This window comes from Neofelis nebulosa, chromosome 2 (assembly GCF_028018385.1).
Source record: "Neofelis nebulosa isolate mNeoNeb1 chromosome 2, mNeoNeb1.pri, whole genome shotgun sequence".
NCBI classification, from domain to species: domain Eukaryota; kingdom Metazoa; phylum Chordata; class Mammalia; order Carnivora; family Felidae; genus Neofelis; species Neofelis nebulosa.
In genome coordinates this window covers 192,290,336-192,309,877 of record NC_080783.1, presented here as the reverse complement: position 1 = coordinate 192,309,877, position 19,542 = coordinate 192,290,336, and the positions used below count along the sequence as shown (strand labels likewise).

At 41.8% G+C, this 19,542-nt stretch overlaps 1 protein-coding gene and 1 long non-coding RNA gene across 2 annotated transcripts in view; one reads left to right on the top strand and one right to left on the bottom strand.

The window, feature by feature from the left end:
* Nucleotides 1-4,552: 4,552 nt before the first annotated feature.
* RRAGC (Ras related GTP binding C) lies at nucleotides 4,553-18,284 on the bottom strand. The gene is made up of 7 exons (XM_058717984.1): nucleotides 17,939-18,284; nucleotides 15,955-16,158; nucleotides 14,764-14,963; nucleotides 12,012-12,126; nucleotides 10,874-11,016; nucleotides 9,030-9,178; nucleotides 4,553-4,903 (listed from the first exon to the last, which is right to left on the bottom strand). The coding sequence occupies exons 1-7, from the start codon at nucleotides 18,173-18,175 to the stop codon at nucleotides 4,752-4,754; spliced, it is 1,200 nt and encodes a 399-aa protein (XP_058573967.1). The 5' UTR covers nucleotides 18,176-18,284; the 3' UTR covers nucleotides 4,553-4,751.
* Nucleotides 18,285-18,407: 123 nt separating this feature from the next.
* The window catches only part of LOC131504978 (uncharacterized), a 29,955-nt gene continuing 28,820 nt past the window's right edge, over nucleotides 18,408-19,542 (top strand). The window contains exon 1 of the long non-coding RNA XR_009258219.1: nucleotides 18,408-18,755. This is a non-coding gene — a long non-coding RNA (uncharacterized LOC131504978). The remainder of the gene's footprint in view (nucleotides 18,756-19,542) is intronic.

Here is a 19,542-nt window from a genome sequence, read left to right as displayed (position 1 = left end):
AGTGCTTTTTACGGAGGATCTGGCATTACAGGTCACGGGGAAGCTGATTCCAGGTTGAAAGAACCGCGATTGTGAAAATATACAGGCTTTATACTCTCTTACACAACCAGGTCACCGAAGGTTGTATTAAGACACTTGGAAATGGACTCCTACTTACAAACCCACCGAAAACATTTCAGTAAAGTGCCCTTCAGTGTATTCATTACACACTGCTTGAGTAGGCATTCCTTTTTTTTTTTCTTCCCTTGAGAGAGGGTGAGAGCGAATGAGTGAGCAGGGGAGAGGGGCAGAGGGAGAGAGAGAGAGATAGAGAGAGAGAATCTTAAGCAGGTTCCACACTCAGTGCGGAGCTGATGCAGCACTCGATCCCACAACCCTGAGATCATGAACTGAGCCAAAATCAACAGTTGGATATTCAACTGACCCATCCACCCAGGCACCCCGAGTAGGCATTTTTTTAGAGGGTCACGTAAGCTTAAGAACATGGGGTATAAACCAACGTAAAAAGCTTCTCTATTGCAGTGTTCTCAGAACCTTTAATATTTGACTGAAAATAGTCATTCTCCAAAAGACTACAGAATGTTACTTCCCAAATTTGACTATAGGATTCTTTTTCCCCAAAACATTCCCCTGGCAAACCCTGCCTCCCTACTTAGGGAAGCAAGGCCAAGTGGTGGTTTAGAGACACAAGTTCTAGGGGCGCCTGGGTAGCTCAGTCGGTTGAGCATTTGACTTCGGCTTAGGTCATGATCTCGCGGTCCGTGAGTTTGAGCCCTGCGTCGGGCTCTGTGCTGACAGCTCAGAGCCTGGAGCCTGCTTTGGATTCTGTGTCTCCCTCTCTCTCTGCCCTTCCCCTGCTCATGCTCTGTCTCTCTCTCTCTCTCTGTCAAAAATAAATAAACATTAAAAAAAAATTAAAGACCAAGTTCTAGAATCAAGCTGCATGGATTCCAATTCTAACTCCACCACGGAGTCCCTCTATGCCTTTTTTTCCACCCTCAAAATAGGAATATGGTACCTCCTTCACAAGGAATAGAGTACCTCCACGAAGTAATACACATATACCCCCTAAAATAATTGATAGGAGTGGCTACCCCTTCATGTCTCTCCTGGCGGCTCCTCATGTCCACAGGCTTCCAACTCTGGGCCAGCAGTTCAGGGAAAATGCTATTCACAGAAACACTCCAGCCAGCCCCAACTTCTGCCCAATTCCCTTTAGAAGCTATGTTCCTTTGGGGGTCTCTGGGGGACACAGGGGAGTGCTTTAAGTTACTTTACTAGCTTAGATGGAAAATACTGACGTTCACGAATAACCTCTTTTGGATAAACTAGAAAGGCTTTCAGCATTTGCAGAACAGGACAAATAGAGAACCTTAACAAAATCCACAAATCACAGGCATTGCTTTCCCCAACTATAAAGCTTGTAAATATCATAATTCTAGTTTTAAAATCATTTGTTTCTCTGTGAATGCACAGAACTCAACATGTAGGAGGTAGATTAACTGACAAATACCTTCAGCATCTATATTGGGACTTCATTGTGTGTGTGTGTGTGAGAGGGAGAGGGAGAGAGAGAGAGAGAGAGAGAGAGAGAGGTTGCAGTTCTCTCTGAGGTAGCCTGGAACAGATAAGCAGGCAACCCCTTCCTAATAGTTTTATAGGATTCTTCCATTTCCTTTCATCCTGAGTTGTCTCCCTCATTCACTGTCTCTATTTCACCCTTTTTCAACTTTTCTCCTTAGTCACTCCTGAATTTATAATTTTCCATAGCAGTAGGAGAAAATTTTTTCTTGGGCGCCTGTGGGCCATGGTGTACTCATCTTGAGGCATTATTTCTGTTTAACCGATAGAAGCCTGAGGCCGGAGACACGGGCAGGCAGCCCTGGGCCGTCACATCCGGAACGCAGGCCCCATGGCACACTAACTACATCGAGGACTTCGTTGGCCAACCTTGGTTTTCCAAGGCAGTGCCAGTTTACACCCATCACTCTGGCATAATTATTGATGGCATCCCTTCCACTCTCAACAGCATCCTGGGTTGGAGTTTAATTTATATGGTCATCCCATCTGTGATTCCAGACAAGGATTCTTTACTCCTCTGGACTTCAGTTTCCATAATTTGAAAAAGGATACAGGATGAGGTATTTTAGGAGGTTCTTTTTGTAATGTTTATGCGCTTTCCATTTCAAAGTCATCTGATCATGAAAATTAAAAGATCTTTCAACTTCGGGGCGCCTGGGTGGATCAGTCGTTAAGTAGCCAACTTCGGCTCGGGTCATGATCTCACGACTCATGGATTTGAGCCCTGCGTCGGGCTCTGTGCTGACAGCTCAGGGCCTGGAGCCTGTTTCAGATTCTGTGTCTCCCTCTCTCTACCCCTCCCCCTCTTGCTGTCTTTCTCAAAAATAAACATTTTTTTTTTTAAATCTTTCAACTTCTATCCATCTTCCTCCCTTCTATAAATGAATGTATACCCCAATCAGTTTAGATCCCACCTAACTAGATCAACATAACTGACATTTAAGGGTCAATAAGAGTATCCTAGGGGACACCTGGGTGGCTCAGTCAGTTAAGCATCTGACTCATTGATTTCAGCTCAGGTCATGATCTCACAGTGGTGAGATGAAGCCCCGCATTAGGCTCAGCATGGAATGTAGAGCCTGCTTAGGATTCTCTCTCCCTCCTCTCCCTGCTCCTCCCCCACTCGTGCTTGCACTCTCTCTCTCAAAATCAACAAACACTGAAAAAAATAAAAATTAAAAAATGAGTATCCAGAGCCACCTGGGTGGCTCAGTCAGTTGAATGTCCAACTCCTCGTTTCTGCTCAGGTCATGATCCCAGGGTTGTGGGATCAAGTCCCATATCAGGCTCCACGCTGAGTGTGGAGCCTGCTTGGGATGCTCTCTCTACTCCCCCATCTCCTGCTTTCCCCCCAAACCCCCCATCTCTAAAATTAAAAAGAAAAAAAAGAAAAAGAAGAGTATCCCAGTCACTAGAAGAAATGAACAAACTGGAATTGGCACAAATTTTGTATACGGCGTTGTACTTAATTCATCTCCTTACCCCTTCCTGGCTTTAGATATAACACATCAGTCGTGCCAACCCTGAATACTCCCCACCATGAGAGAAATTTGTCGGTATGAAACACAACCAAAAAACCACGTTCACGGAGGCCTAGACTTCCCCACCCTAAGCAGAAAGGGGCCAGGAGAGAGGTCTGGACACAGGTATGAAATTCCTGCATCAGGACAGAGCTTGAAATCCTAAAACATATGGCATGTCAACCATACGTGGCAGCAAAAGAAATGGGTAAAATGAGACAACCCAATGCTCCATCACCCCACTGTCTTCGTGGCTGAGGCAAAATAAAAAACAGGTTTTGGAGTAAATACATTTATTGATACCCATTTTATATACTTCAGTGAAATAATCTATAAATATAAAAGCGTTTTCTTTTGGATATCGCCATGGTCCATGTAAATACTCAACAGTCAGAATCATCTGCAGGAAGCACTTCAAGTCACACTGTTAGGTTTACAGACCTGAATATACATATTTCATTAAACAGTGGCACTTATGTACTCAAGTGGTCCAGTGGCTTTGGATACAGGACTACTGGGCATGTCGAGTAAAAATAATGTGTAACTTTAAATCAACGGACAGGGTATCAACCATCAACAAAAAGAAACAATTACGAATTAATATCCTAAGTGAAGAAAGTACCACAGTTGACACTTGGTGTCAGAATACTGGAGACAAAGTATGTTTAATGACACATGTTGTGGCGCCATGTGCTCTCTCCGACTCCCAGTGGACGGCCCACCAGTGCCTTAGGGTCATTCATGGTTAACAAAACAGCAATTCTTAAAGAATCTAAACAGCTTAGAACAAAAGGTGTGTAGCGGCTGGTACCAAGTTTAAAGAAAAGGGAGCTAAGTATTTCAACGACATGATGAAATTTCTCCCCTGGGAGGAGGAGCTTGTGGGGAAAACAAATTTGTTCAATTCCCATTGTTACACCGACCATGATCACTTATCTAATGGAGGAGAAAGAACCCAGGTATCTGGTACCCAAAACACAGGTGCAGATCTGTCTTCTGTCTTAAAGTTTCTTCCTCAACACTCCCCAGAGAACTAATGCAGCAGCCACTGTGGAGCCTTGCTCTAGACCTGATGCAGCATAAAACCTTCTCATTTCTTCGGTAACAAGTACAGGAATGTCCTTTGCTGCGGTCAGACCATGTGTCTTCTGAGTTAGCAAGCAAATGCATTTAAAAGGTCTTAGGTGTGCAACGTCCAAACTTGAAATCTGAGAGGCAGTGTTAGAACTTAAGCAAGGCAGGATTTTTAGAGACTACTCAAATGAAAACCTAAGTGAAGCATATAAAAATTCAGTTCTTTCTATTATTTCCAACTGGTAATCGACAGCAACATTCTCCGGTAAGGATGGGTAAGTGGTGTTATCTCCAGGTCCAAGATATCCCAACTACTTAACACAGGACCCCAAAGAGGAGAGTTCTGGGGTCTTTAGAATTCTTTCTTGCCATTTAAAAAAAAAAAGAAATAGTAGCTTCAGCTGCACACCACTGGTTGAAGGGGTTTTCATCCAAATGAGAAACTCGACCCCTCGTCTCTAGTGGGACAGGCACCAGGATTCCCACAAGCGGCAACTCCCATGTCCTGTAGCACGTGGCATCTGACCCTGGAGTGAAGAGTAAGCTGGCACAGAGCCCCGACAGCTGGAATTCAGGCTAGATGGCATTTCGCGGCGTGCCATTGTGTGCCAATGCTTTCAGGCTGGGGGCACTGGTCTGGTGACCACAGCTCCTGTGAGAAGTCACACCCACCTCAAAAACCTCATGAATAGCTTTTCGGAAACAGTGGAAGTTGTAGTCTATTAAACCTGCAAGAGAGAAAAAGAAGATCAAGCCCCCTGAACGTCAATGGTGAAATTAGCCATTAGGAAATACTTAGCGACAAAAGAAAATGATTGGTATGTATTTAAAAAAAAACACATAGGAATTTTATGAGGAATTTTCTATGCTAAAGCATGTGCCCAAACTGTTAACACTCGTTACCTCTGGGGCCTGGGAATAAAGCAGGTCAATAAATAAAACAACCAGGAAGGTAAATGTGCTAAGAAAGCTTACAATAAAATCTAAAGTGAAAGTAACACATTTTTCAAATTATCAGGCTTTGCCTTTTACAAGTCTTTCGGGTGGCCAACGAAGGGCTGAAGGGGACGGCTCGCGCGGCAACCTGGCACACTGCTCAGGAGAGGCCTGGGGTCTGGGAGGCACCAGAGAGGCCCGTCAGGCAGCCTCCACCTGCTCCTCAGCAAGGCAGCGCCTTCATCTGTTTCCTGAATGGTTTCCAAACAAGATTTTGGTCAAACAGTTCTGTTTTGTGACAGAAAGGGCTAGCTACCTACCAAAAATCCATTCTTCCTTAGTAAAAGAAACCCAATTTTGGATGAGCACAGTGGTGCTCAGCTAAAACATTACATTTCCCAGCCTTCCCTGTAGTTCTGTACGGCCACATGACCAATTCTGGCCACTGAGATAAGTGGAAGCATGTGGGACCTCTGTGAAATCTCCTTAGAAGGAAAAGGATGCATTCTTTCCCCAGCCCTGTTCCTCCTTATTGTGTGGAATACAGAGTTCCAGGAGCCATTCTGGACCATGAGGTGACCTTGAGCTGAGAACAGGAGCCAGTGAGAAGAACAGAGGTCAGAAGAAGCATCAATGCCCTTGAGGACACTGTGACATACAGACAACCACACAAGAAACCAGTCAAAACATGGTGTCAGGGGCGCCTGGGTGACTCAGCTGGTTGAGGGTCCAACTCTTGATTTCGTCTCAGGTCACGATCTCATGGTGTGTGGGTTCAAGCCCCGCAGCAGGCTTTGCGCTGACCACGCAGAGCCTGCTTGGGATTCCCTCTCTCGGTACGTTTACTACTTCTCTCTCAGTACCTCCCCAACCCTCTCTCAAAATAAACAAACTGCTTAAAACACACACACACAATATGGTGTCAAAACGACTATAAATGTCAAAGAAGTCTAAAGGAGGGAGAGCCCAGTGCAGGGCAAAAGCAGCCAATGAAAAAGCCTCAGGGAGGAGGCAGAACTTTGGGGGTACAGGCAAGACTTAATTAAGCAGGAAAGAGGGGCAATATCACCAAAAAACCAGCAGGGAGCTGGCAGTGAGAAGATAGCACAGGTGGAAGACACTGGCATGACTGCAGACAGGGACAGAGAATTCTCACTGGGAAGCAGCTGGAATCAAGTATGAATAAGGAGATTACAGCCAAATCTGGGAGGTCTTTCAGACTCAGAAAAAAAAAAAAAAAAAAACTATAAAAGTTTTGATAAGTTCAATTACATTAAAATGGACTTCTGTGAAAATGGTAAAAAACTGACAATCAGGGAGACTTGAACACTAGCCAGAGATTTGGTGATATTATGAAACCACCGTTCATTTTTTTTTAATGTCTATTAATGTTACTGTTATGTTCTTAAAAGGACACTGTCTCTTAGAGATACCTGCTGAAATCTGTATAGACAAAATTATTTGATCAAGCCAGAGGTTTGTTCCAAAATTATCCAGTAGGAAAGAAGTACAGAAACGAAGTACAATTGGCTATGATTTTGATAATCATCCAATCTGGGGGATAAATAAAAGGGGTTCATTATGTTATCTTCACTACTTTTTTGACAGTTTCCACAACAAAAGAGTAAAAAATAATAATGATTTGGCTGGTAGGATAAACAGAAAAGCAGGAAGCAGGAAGATGGGCACATGGACATTCACTGTGTTATTCTACTTCTGTATATATTTGAAAGTTTCCATAACCAAAAAGTGGTTGTTTTTTAACTTTTTTTTTGAAGTTTTAAGTAATCTCTATACCCAATGTGGGCTCCAACTCATGACCCCAAGATCAAGAGTCACACGCTCTTCTGACTGAGCCAGTCAGGCACCCCCTTTTTTCCAAGTTTGGCTGTTTTTTGTTTGGTTTTGTTTTTTAAGATTAGAATGGAGAAGAACGAAGAACTTATAAGAACTGGCATAAAAGCTACCTGCCATGAAGAAAATGTCTGCCCTAACTAGTAATTAAAGTAAAAATTAGAACCAAATAAGATACCATTTCACACCTACCAGATTGACAGGCATTATCAAGGACATGAAGTGACAAGAACTCCCACACAGTACTGCCAGGGGCGAAACCAGTAAAGCTACTTCGGAAGGCAATGTTTAATAAAGCTGAGGTTGTATGAATACATCTCTGTAAACTCCACTACTAAATACATCCTAAGAGAAATTCTCCACATGTGCAAAGGCAAATGTGTTCATTTGTCACACCTGCATATTTGTTGCAAAACTGTATGTGATTTTAAAAATAATCTAAACGTCCAGCAAAAAGAAAATAAATTGTGGTATATTCAATCCATATAGTATGGTGTGGAGAGAAAATGAATGAACTGAACATACATGTTATCGATACAAATAAATCTCAAAAAAGATCTTGAGTGAAAAGAACAAGCAAGCTGCTGAAGACCATTTACGTTTTTACATCATTTACACAAAGATACACAATACGAAGCTCTATGTTAAGGAAGATACAAAGTAAAGAATAAACCATACATAGGAAAACCAAATACTACATTCAACATAGTGCCAAGGAGACTTCAAGCGAGAAATACATAAAAGACAAGTATGTCTCTACCATGTTTTAGTTCTGAAGCTCAGGAATACACACGTTTTTGTTTTACCCCAAAATGTTGTGTATCTGATGTGGTTTAGTAACATTAGTGAAATGATATTCATTCATTCAATATTAAATTACTACTAAAAATGCAGAAGGAGCAGGGACTTGTTACAGTGAACAGCAGAGAGCTATTATAGATCCATGAGAACTCAAACAACATGATGAAAGTCATTTTCTGAAAGCTAGTCTGCCTTTGGAATAAAAGACAACACATACCAAAGCTCTGAAAACACATGCCAAGTGCATAACCTCAAACAGGACTTTACTGCAGCACCACAGGCCTGGATTGGAGTCACTGACAGTAGAAACAGAAAGGAAACCCAAGAAACAAATAGTAAGATTGGATGAAAATTCAATGTCAACAGTACAGGAAAAGAATAGAAAAAAGAGAACACAGAATACCTTCTGTGAAATGATGTGCAAGGGCCCCATCAGCAATGCCACCACACAGTTACCTGACTACAAGATATCTGAGCTTGGACACCAGAAACCATCATAACTAGTAACAAAAGTAGGTAGCCAAGAGGGTCATGAAACAGAAGTGAAAGTATTCATCAGTTTTGACACCACATACAATAATAGTCAAATGAAATGAAAATGTCTTACTGACAGCTCCAAACGTGGCACTGGAATATGGGCCCAAGTCAGAGCTGGAGATGTGAATATTTCAATCAGCTACATAGAGAAAATTAACTGAAGCCACGGCTTGGATGTGCTGGCCAGGGGAGTAAGTGAAGAAGCGAGCAGAAAGACTTGGCTCTGAAGAATGCTCAGGCTGAGAAAAATGGCCGGAAGAAACTTGAGAGGTGGTCAGAGAAACAAATACATAAAATAACCTGGAGAGCTCAGCGTTAGGGAAGCACACAGAGAGGAAAACTTCCAGAAAGGAGGGACTGGCAGGGCCATATGCTTCCGAAGGCTGAAGAGGCTACAAAATGAAGAAAGGCCACTGTGCGTAGCAGGAAGGGACCTGGGAACCTGCCAAAGAAACCTCGGTGCACAGACTCGGGTGGAAGCCAAACAACAAGCACTTGGACATGTATTAAAAGGACCCCAAATAAGAAAGGCTGGAATTAAACACTTGATTCAACATCAAAGATCGAAAGAAGGATAAAGACTGGACTATACATGGAAAGGAAGGGACAAGAGTAGTTTGAGCTGATAATCCTCTAACACTGCAATATTATTTTCCCTTATTTCAAGAGCCTAACAAATGAGGACAAAGAAATTCCAATAAAAACAACCTTTTAAAATGCCATTACCTTTTCGTTCAAAACTTTCTTCCCTAAGAATGCAGACCAGTGCCAAAAATTTAGTCACTTCCTTTAAATAAAGGACAGTTGTATTATTCAGCTTGATAATTGCCATAGATTCTTTGTCATAAGCACTTCCACTTCCATCTTCCTTTAACCTGTTTTAAAAGAAAATATTCATTACAGGTTTCCCAGCGAGGTGTTCTGTCACATTTAATTTGCACAATGACGAGTCTTTCTACCCAGTTTCCCAAGTGTCTTTTGAGAAAAATTACTGGCTTAAATATGCTGGAACAGAGGTTCTCATTTAAGAAATACGGCTCCCAGACTAGGATGCAATATTCCATGTGTTCACACCATCACCTTATTTACCTAGGATACACGGAGTTCAACAGGTTTCAAGTCTTCCTCAGTCATAACTCATCTGCACTGATCGCATGCAAATAAAAAAGGCCCCAACATAAGAGGGCTGCCATCGGGGAAAAAGGAGGAAGCATAAAAACTAAAATGAAGAGAGTCTGTCAAACACACCATGGAATCCTAATCCTCGCTTACGAAGCGAGCCTTCAGGTCTGAAACCTATTTTATTTTACTAGAATTGTCAGAATTATACGTAGTTATCCTTCAAAAGATGTAAATCAAGAGTCAAGTAGGAAGCAAATATAATAATAAAACACACCAAAGTGCGTGCATGGATTGTATGAAGAATGGTAATGGAGATTTTCTCTTTTATAACATGCCTTATGATGTATAATGTATTTTACAATGTACTTTACACTGAAAAAAAAAAGATTTTGCAACTAAATTTGATTTTTAAATTATAAAAAAAGGGGTTATTAAATTTTATTTTAAAGAAAAAGCAAAAGTTCTATTTGTCCATTTTCAAAATTAGGAATGGGAACAAGAAACTTTCCTGAATAATATAATAAACAAAAATCACATTTTTACTATGGGGAAAAAAAAAAACAAAGGAGAGCCTGTAAGCACAACAGTGGAAAATAGAAATAGAAGACAGGTAAAGAACAGGTAAGAGAAATGCATTCTCCTCCTCAGAGGCAGCTGGAGAAAGACGTGGACAAATCAGGCTGAGAGACCAAGGTGAAGGGCAGGAACAGAGCAATGAAAAAAGAGTTCAGATCAGGTGGAGAGAGGAACAGATAAAGGACACAGGTACCAGAAAACAAAGGTAATGTCAGAGCGTCAGAAAGTGCCTTGAGAGTGCTGATGTTAATATGTGAGGGGGATCAGGGTTCTTATAAGCAACAGAGGCTGTTGGCTTTTGAAATAACAGTAATTCTCCAGAGTTTTCACTCATCCTCTGGACTATTCTATAAAGTCACACACTTTTTTAGACATTTATTTTGGAAACATAGATGTGTGGGTCAAATTTTTCTATTTGTGAGTTCTGACATCCAAAATTCTGATTTCCTGTTTCTGAGCTCTATGAAAGATTAAGGATCCCTCATTCCCACAAAGCCTGAAGTTAAATTAGGAACCAGGACTTACTGTGTTATTCCAAATGTTTTTAATAAATAAATCTACTTTTTTGATCTAGCTAAGTCCCTAAGGGAGAAGACACAGTGCAAAGCCCCCAAATAATGGCAGAAACTTTCAGTGATAATGAAGTCTGGCATTAGCACACCTTTTCAACTGCTCTTATCCATCCTCTCTGAAGGAGTAAGATATAGCAGTCCATCTACAGAGAAATCACGTTCCAAGTTGAAGAACTATGGTCAGAACAATTCCACTCCACACAGTACCTGCTAGAAGCCTCAGAAATTAATCCCTCTGACAAACTGAACAGGTAGTTTTCCATCTGTCTGAGGTCTTGCAAAAATATGTACGTAACTTACCCATATATACAAGATACATCAATTACAACATCAATCATGTCACAGCAAAGTTCATAAGATTGCATATCCACAGGTGAACTGTCTGTTGCAATGTAGATTTTGCTGACAACATCGAAGAGAAAAGCTTTTTCAATACCTGAATTCTTGGAAAAACAAAATTGGGCAAGTGTCAGTTTTAAGAATCAAAATTTGTAATTTACCTAATATCCTGAATGACTAACACAAAAGGACATTTTTAAATGTACAACCCCATACCAAAAAATCAAAAGGTATTTGGTTCAGAGACACTTCTGTTATCCAAGGAATAAAAGTGGAATTATTTCTCTGCTCTGATTTACTAACTTGATTGCACTAAATCTGTTTCTTCTTCCTCCTTTACTTAAATGGATCATTTGCTAAGATGCCACCAAAAAAATTAAAAAAAAAAAAACCCTCCAAAAATCAAGCCATCCTACATTTTCAATAATCCTTTCTTGTTACAATAATCAATCTCTGATTTGAATGACCTTGCTACCAGAAAGGCTTTCCATGGCAATTAGCAAAACATAAAAGAATTAATATTATGTCAACATCTAACATACCCCAAAGCCCAAAAGAACTGGGGATCACTACATGCTGAGTCCTTCAAAGTAATGTCTGGGAAATATAAAGGTTGAATGTTAAATTTATTGAAGGAATATCCTGTTTTATTAAGCTGAATCCTCAAAATAAGAAAGGTGAAATATGATACTAAGATTACAGTTAGCAAGGAAAGGAAAAGATCAATTTTTCAATGTGACCTCCAATAAAGCAGAGATTAAGCAGGCGTCAAATTCCCAAAACCCAGTCTTTTCCAGTTACTACTCCTCACGCAGGAAACAGATATTATGATTTTTTTCATGAAGATTTTTTATTAATTAAGAAATCATGAAGAAATTTTTCATTAGTCCATTTTAAGATCAAAAGGGTGAGCACTAAAGTGCTCAGAAAATAACTCAAGCCATTTTTTTAATGTTCTTATGATTTATTTTACATGTTAAGTGTGTCATTAGTCTTTCGGCCTGATTCAGACTAATTCAAGCCAGTTTTTGGAGACGTTGATAACACAAATATATTCAAGAAAATGGAATCAGAGACTGTAGTGAATTAGCTCACTTACTGATATAAAGATATTTAATAGGTTTTCCAAAGTCGGCAGTTGTGGGATGAGTTTCTGCACCACCTTACTAAAGGCTTCAAATATTGAATGGTCATAGATACTAGTCAAATAAAAGCTGAAAAACACAACACAGTTTGATTATTTTGGAAAATAAAGTGACAATTATCATAAAATATAAAATTTTAAGTTTTTTATCATTTCATTTCAGGAAGTTGAGACAAAGCCTTTTTACACAAATGCAGCTTCCCCACTTGGCTTGTAACCATCCATCCCGTTACTGCATTTACACAGAGGGCAATTCCCTAGTACCCAGAAAAGCATTTCCAGATGCAGAAACCTGAATATTCACCTAATTCTTTGCAACCTGATCCAAACAGCTTGATTTCTTAAGCTAATAACGGACAAAAACCAAGATAAAAACCAAAAGAGATGACAGAGAAGGGTGACATTTATTAAATAAGAATGTAATTCATGTCTCTACTAAAATGTCATCTCCTCAGAAAGCTCTTTCCTGACCCCCCCCCACCTAAAACAGCACCCCTTTCACCTAATTTAATTTTCTTCATAGCACTGTTAAGTACCTAAAATTACACTATACACTTATTTGTAAGTACTTTTGAGCTGTCTTATTCATCAGGATGCGGGCTTCATGAGGACAGAGATTTGACAGTCTTGCTCATAGCTATAACCCCAATGCCCTCAACAGTGCTCATAAATATTTGTTCAATACACAAATGAACACAATTGATGCTTAGAATTTATATAAATAACATATTTAGAAAGATAGGAGCTAGGGCCCTATTGAGAATGGAACAGGAATCTGGTAGCCTAAAAGGACATACAGCGGAGAAGTAATATCTATAGATTTAACAAAACACATGTGAGAAAGAGACACTTTTTAACATTTTAAACAATACAATTTCACCTGCTTTTTAGGTCAGGAAGTATACTTTTCATTACACAGTTGTTCTATTTATTTACAAGCTTATATTAAAGTCAGAAACACAGAACTGTGGATTTCACACTTTACGGGTAATTTAAAAATACTTTCAAGGAGCTGACCTAGGACCCTAACCCTACGCAAGATGGGGCTTGCCTTTAGATGTTAGAGCAATGAAAGAGAGAGACCAAGATGAGCCCCTAAAGGCACTAAGGACAAAAGAGCATTTTATTGTTTCCTGTAGGCAAGAAGGTTAGCAATATGAGAAGATCCTGCAAGGTCTGTGACACCTGGAGGTAGATGGGGACATGGAGAACCTGAGACACACAGGGCATTTAGTAAGCTGAGTTTCTAGTAACTGGAAGTCAAATGAAGCCTAATCCACAGGTATACTAGTAATTAACAAAAGCTAGATGCAGAATTCTAGAGGTTAACAAGGCCTAAGGCCCTATAAGGAACTAGAGAAAGGGATGGCATGTACCACTGGGGTGGGCTGCCCCAGAAAGGGACACAGAAGTAGTGTAAAGATTAGAATTCCCATGGGCACTAGGGAACACAGGACAATCACGGCCTAAAATCCACTGTTAATAGTAGATTCCCAACAAGTAAGATTGAGGAATTTAATAGGGATGCATTTTCATTTTCTCTTACAAATATTGAATAATTTTTTAAGTGTGACTTACTAATAAAACTTTTAAAATTTTAATCCAGGCAAACTATAGACCAATGAGGTTTTTTTCTACAGGACCTCCTAGAAAAATAACTGAAAGACCTTGGAGCCTGAGACCCTAGGGAATATTAGGGATAGGGATGGGGACTGGCTTGAGCCTATAAGGAAGTCACTGTAACAGACCAGGGATAAGGAAATAGCTACACGTGTGTCTCCCCACTTCCTCTTTAAGCTTTTACATCATCAAGAGAACATTTTCTTGGGTACTTTTTATCACTCGTATCTACCTATACCACCAAAAAATTACAAAATATAGAATATTGCTCATATACTTTCAGAAGACAAGCACATAAACCATCAATCCTATCTAGTAGGTGTTTTTTTAAGTAATAATTTTTAATTATATTTAACTATGAATCAGTTCTTTAAACTTAACAGGAACCCTAAACAGATTTATAGACTAAACTCACCTAACCCAAGCTTTAGAGATTCATAAAAGCATAAACTGGTTTTAAAAACATACAAAAGATACATTAGAGTCCAGATTTGAAACCATATCCTCTTTAAAAGACCCTTCCTACTGAAAAAAAAAAAATATATATATATATATATACGTATGTGTGTGTATATATATATATATATATATACGTATATATACATATATATATACGTATATATATATACGTATATATATATATATACGTATATATATATACGTATATATATATATACTGTTAAGAATCAAGCTAGCAGAGTTCTACAACAAATGTGACAGAGTCTTTGAATGAAGGCAAAAAGAAAGAAAAAAAAAAAAAAAAAGATGAAACCAAGAGAGGGAAGTCCCAAAGCAGATTTATGCCATGAGGAAACAGGCTGATCCCAGTCTCTTGAGATGAATTTCTACAAGCACCAACGAAAACACTTAACATGACTTCAATCTCCAGGAAAATGCAAAAAACCGGGAAAGTAACTTCTCAATAACATCAGGCTCCCAAAACTGAATTCGACATAGAAGAGATCAAGAACATTACAGCTTTGGGAAGGATATACCAGTAACAGAAAGCTACGTGTTTGTAATGACAGAGATGGGAATACATTTACACATTTTTCAGGGCTCTCATATCAAACACACATGTTGTTACCTAAGGTGGAGTTTTTCTAGCCCAGCATCTGCAAGGTCATCATTGGCCCTTTGATGAATGTCCCTCTGTGTTTCTATTTTGTGATCATCAGACAGACCATCAACTTTGTGAATAAAAACCTCAAAATTCATGTCAGGGTTAACTTTGTAGGCTTTAGAAACAGTAATGTGAAGTCTTGTTAAAGCCTCCATGTAGTCATCCTGTAAGTCAGAACAAAATATTTTTTTAAAAAGAAATCTTGTAAAAGTCAGTAACGAGTTAAGAAAGCCTCAAACCACCTCTTTCCCCAACCATAGAAAATATATTATCCTAATTATTCACAAATACTCAAAACATTCAAATACACTAACATACTTTAATCTCTCTAAATCTTTAAACTCTCCAGATAAAAAAATGTAATTACCAAGTTAAAGCTTGCAATTTTTATATATTGGTAATATAAGGAAATGGACATGTCTTCCCAAGAGAATTTTTTAAAAGTAATCCCAGCTCTGCCATTTATTAGATGTGTGACTTTAAGCAGGTTGCTTAAACTTGTGATCTGAGTTTTCTTCATAAAAATTGGCCTTACCATACCTACCTCACGATATCGTGAAGAATAAATTAAATTGGACCAGGTATGTGGAAGCATCCATTACAGAGCCTGTCACTCAGAAAGCATTCCCGACTGATGTTTAAGCTTATATAAAGTAAGCTTCTTAAAGACAGGGACATGTCCCATCCTTCTCAGTGCCTTTCACGTGCTAGGCCCTCAATAAATGCTTGTTGAGCTAAACCCAATTTGGACAGCCAAGGAAACCAGTCACTTTAATATTTACTCAGTTCTCCTCGTCCTCCTTATATTAAGGGCAAAGAGGAGATTTTTCCAGTGAGTGACATCACTATTATGATAGTTAATGAAGTACAGCAATATCCACTACGAACAAATAAAAGTGGAAACCTGCTCATTAACTGGAACTCAAAGATAATAAATAAGCCACTATCTCCTAATCACCTCTTATTCTGCACTCGCACAATGGCATGCCTGCTCCCAACACACCTCTGTGGCTGCATCTCTCGTACCGCAAAGACTTCTACAGGCAAAGAAATAAGCAGCAAGAAGCACATGATAAAAGAAGATAAACAACTTTCCTTTGTTTCTACATCTTTTGACAGCAGAAAAAAGAAGTAAACATCATTATTCCTAACTACCTGTGCATCAATGACATATATCAACGCTCCGGTTCCCCTGAAGATCATCTCGTAGTCAAAAGTTGGGTCAAAAAAGTCCATTTGCCCAGGAAAATCCCAGATCTGGAAATTCACAAAGGAGCTATTGGAAATGTCATCTTTATAGATCTTGTTGGTACTTTCCAAAAAGAGGGTCTCGTTGGGTGACATTTTATGAAACACCACCTGTTAAAAGAAAGAAGATAATTTTATAACTATTCAACTTTGTATTTCAAGGTCAAAGTTCCACTCTGAATTCACATATAAAAAACGTGATCCTACAGCAAAAATGTTTAAAGAGATAAAAAAGTGAATGGTGTATCCATCAGTACTCACTACCCTTTGGCTTCTGAGAGATGAGAAGACACCAAATTACTTTCCATCAGGCCTATTTTGGAGCTAAAGTTTTCTGCTATTTTCTCTGCGCCATATTCAATCCTAGTTGTAGCAATGTCTCTCGTGTTAGTTTTGTTTTCTGTTAAACTTATTAATTCTGCCAAAATCTGCTTTAAGATTACAAACACTTACAGCTAAAGTTTAAGATTTTTGTTCATTGAAAACTTACTGGGATGCCTATATCAGGCTCTGGGAAATTATTAGAAATGTAACTGACTAGACTCTGTCTTCACTGAGTTTGCAGTCTTGTGGAAGAAATAAAACAGACAGTAATTATACCAAGTAGAAAGTGATATATGGGGGGAAATAGTGATACATGGGTGGAGGGGAGGTGACAAGGAAAAACAGCTCCCATGAAAGAAGAAATAGTAAAGGTAATGATTGAGAATCAGGATAATCACAATCCATACAATTCTAACATAAAGCTAATTTGTCCCTGTCACTTTCTAGAAAAGGAAAATAGGTGGTTACTCCCAAGGTCTAGTCAATGAGTAACAACTGAGAAGAATGAAGTGCAGTTTGCTAAAGCCCTACCATAAACGTACTCAAATTTTGCTACAATAAGTGAGATGATAAATAAAACCCAGCAATCCAGTAAATTGGGAAGTAAACACAACACAGTAATCCAGTAATTTCGGAAGAAGGCTACTTTTTAAAGCCATCACGTTTACAAAATATCACAGATTTATTGTGGACAGACCTTTGCAACAGACTGGAAAGGGCAACAGACCGGGTATCTGGCGTTTTAATACCAGCTCACTTGTGTGTTGTGTGTGTGGGGGGGGGGGGGGGGGGGGGGGGGTGGCTAGGGGAGGTGGTCAATCTTGCCTCAATTTCCCCCTTACTAAGAAGGGTCTAGCCCTCCATCTGTTCCTGGCAGACCCAAAGTGAAAGCAAATGGGCTGACCTAGGTCTGCAAATACTCTCGAGGTCTCAGAAGATTTTTGTATCGGCACACATACGGGAGGACTTCACGAGTAACTACACTCGCCTGGCCACCAGTACTAAAATTGGAGGAATAACAGCCCCCGAGCCCCAGGAAAGTTAAATTCTCCTTCGTAGTAGTAAGAAGAGCAAGCATTAAAATGGCCAGTGACTTAGTCACAGCTCTTCCAGACGCTGCTCCCTGGGGCTCACCTGGGAAGCCCTGCAAACTCAGGCCACCTGAAGTGAGAGGAATACACAAAAACCGGGTAGGGGAGGGAGTCAGACAAGTTCTCCAAGTTGGGACCGGAGTGTACGTCCCAGTTTCGGAAAAGCACTCAGGGGCTGGGTCCCAGGGGGCGGAGGTCCCGGGTGGTGGCACCGGCACCTGCCTCCCTCCAGCCAGTCTCGCTTTCAGGGACCCGCTCGGCCTCAGCTGACTTGGGCGTGGACTCCCAGGTCGGGGTCCTACGCGGGCCGTGCCTCTGGCCCCGCTCCCCAGAAGACAAGAAAACGCGCGGTGGGGTAGCCCCACCGGCCAGCCCGGCCGCCGCCCTCCTCGGGGCCCCCCACCCCCGCCCGGCGGCCACCCGAGCCCCCGGGAGGGGGAGAGAGGCCCTGGGGGACCCGGCGCGGCCCCACTCACCTTCTGGATGGAGGACTTGCCGCTGCGCCGGAGTCCCATGAGCAGAATCCTCGGCTTGGAGCTGTCAGCGCCCCCTGGGCCACAGCCTCCGCCGGCCCCCGCCCCAACCCCACCGGCCGCGGCTGCCGCCTCCTCTTCCTCCTCCTCCACGCCGTAGCCGAAGTCCTTCGGGAACGAATCCGCCGCGCCGTAACTGCCGGCCAGGGGCGTCTCCTCCGCCCCGTACTGCAGGGACATGGTGCTGGAGCCGCCGCCGCCCGCGCCCTGACAGGCCAGGCCAGGCCAAGCCAGGCCGCCGCCTCCCCACTCCGCCGCCGCCGCCGCCGCCCCCGGCAGCCGCCACCGCCGCGCGGCCCGCCCCCTGGAACCCGGCTCTCATAGGCTCCGCGCCGAGACCCAGCCCCTCATTGGCCACCCGAGCTGCCACTCGGGAGCAGCAGGGTAGGTGGTGCCCGTCACGTGCCCGGAATCACCTGACTTGGAGCCGTGGAGGGGGGAGGAGGAGTCACGAGGAGGGTGGCCCGGCCGGCCGAGCCCTCTGCCCTCCGCCCTAGCGAGCACCCCGGTCCTGCCCAGCCACGCGCGGTGCTCCTCGCCGTTCCCCTGCCTTCTTAGGAGCTCTGGAGGCCATCGCAACGGGAGATGCTCTCTGGGCATTTGGGGGAAGAACTAGTTGTGCTCCTACAATGGTACTCGCCCGACCAGTATTTATTGATGCCCGCGATGCCCTGGGGGGACAAGGGACACAAAACTGAAACCGACTCGGACCCTGCCCGCCCTCAAGTTGCTCGAAGATTGATAGAGATCGGATCTCTGCGTAAGTAGCTTCGGTACGAGGTATGAAATGGAAAGGTCAAAGGTGAAGATAACAATGTTCGGGAGTTGGGAGGGTGAGAAAGTCTGTAAGGAGGTGGTGTCTCAGCAGGTCTAGATGGATGGATCTGGTAGGTAGGGAGGAGGAGCCAGTCTGAGTGAGGGTAAAGCCTCAACCAAAGGCAGAGTCATGGGTGTGATGCAGTTCCTTCTAGCAGGTAGCGGGATCCTGAGAGGAGAGCAAATGCAGCCAAGCTAGAACTGCTTATCCTCCTTCAGCAAAACAGACAGTGGATACCACCACCACTTTAAACTCAATAGGACTCAATTTTCCCTCCTTCCCACCTAGTCAGTCTACTTTTCATGTAATTTACCCCCCCCACCCCCAATAGAACATTGCATCTTCTATGACCTTCAGTTCACAAACCAAAGGAATGAATAATGAAAGCAAATTAAAGCCAATGCTTTCACCAAATACGTTTGAGATAGCTAGAGGAATTTTCATCCTTGTCAGGAGTTAGAATTGGAAATTTGACGAACCAAGATCCTCTTAAAATGGAGGTGGTGGTGGTGGCACTGAACTTCCAAAGAAACGAACTTCTAGATTGTGAAAGGAAAGCATGTTCTTGTAAGTCTGGGACTTGGCTACGTCTGAATCTGTAAGTGGAAGGTAGGACAGACACATCCTTAGAAGTCATCTAGTCCAATCTCTCGCCTAAAGAGAATCCACCCTATGACACCTGTGGCTGTTGATAATGCAACATGCACCTCAATAGTTCCAAGGGAGGAGA

Bases quoted from the DNA above. Each gene is read 5' to 3' on its own strand.
- RRAGC (XM_058717984.1), bottom strand. From the start codon at position 18,175: ATGTCCCTGCAGTACGGGGCGGAGGAGACGCCCCTGGCCGGCAGTTAC. The intron at 11,017-12,011 runs GTAAGTGAGCTA...TGTTTTTCCAAG, and splicing joins TATTAAATATCTTTATATCA to AATTCAGGTATTGAAAAAGC. The intron at 4,904-9,029 runs GTAATGGCATTT...TCTCTCTTGCAG, and splicing joins AGAAAGTTTTGAACGAAAAG to GTTTAATAGACTACAACTTC.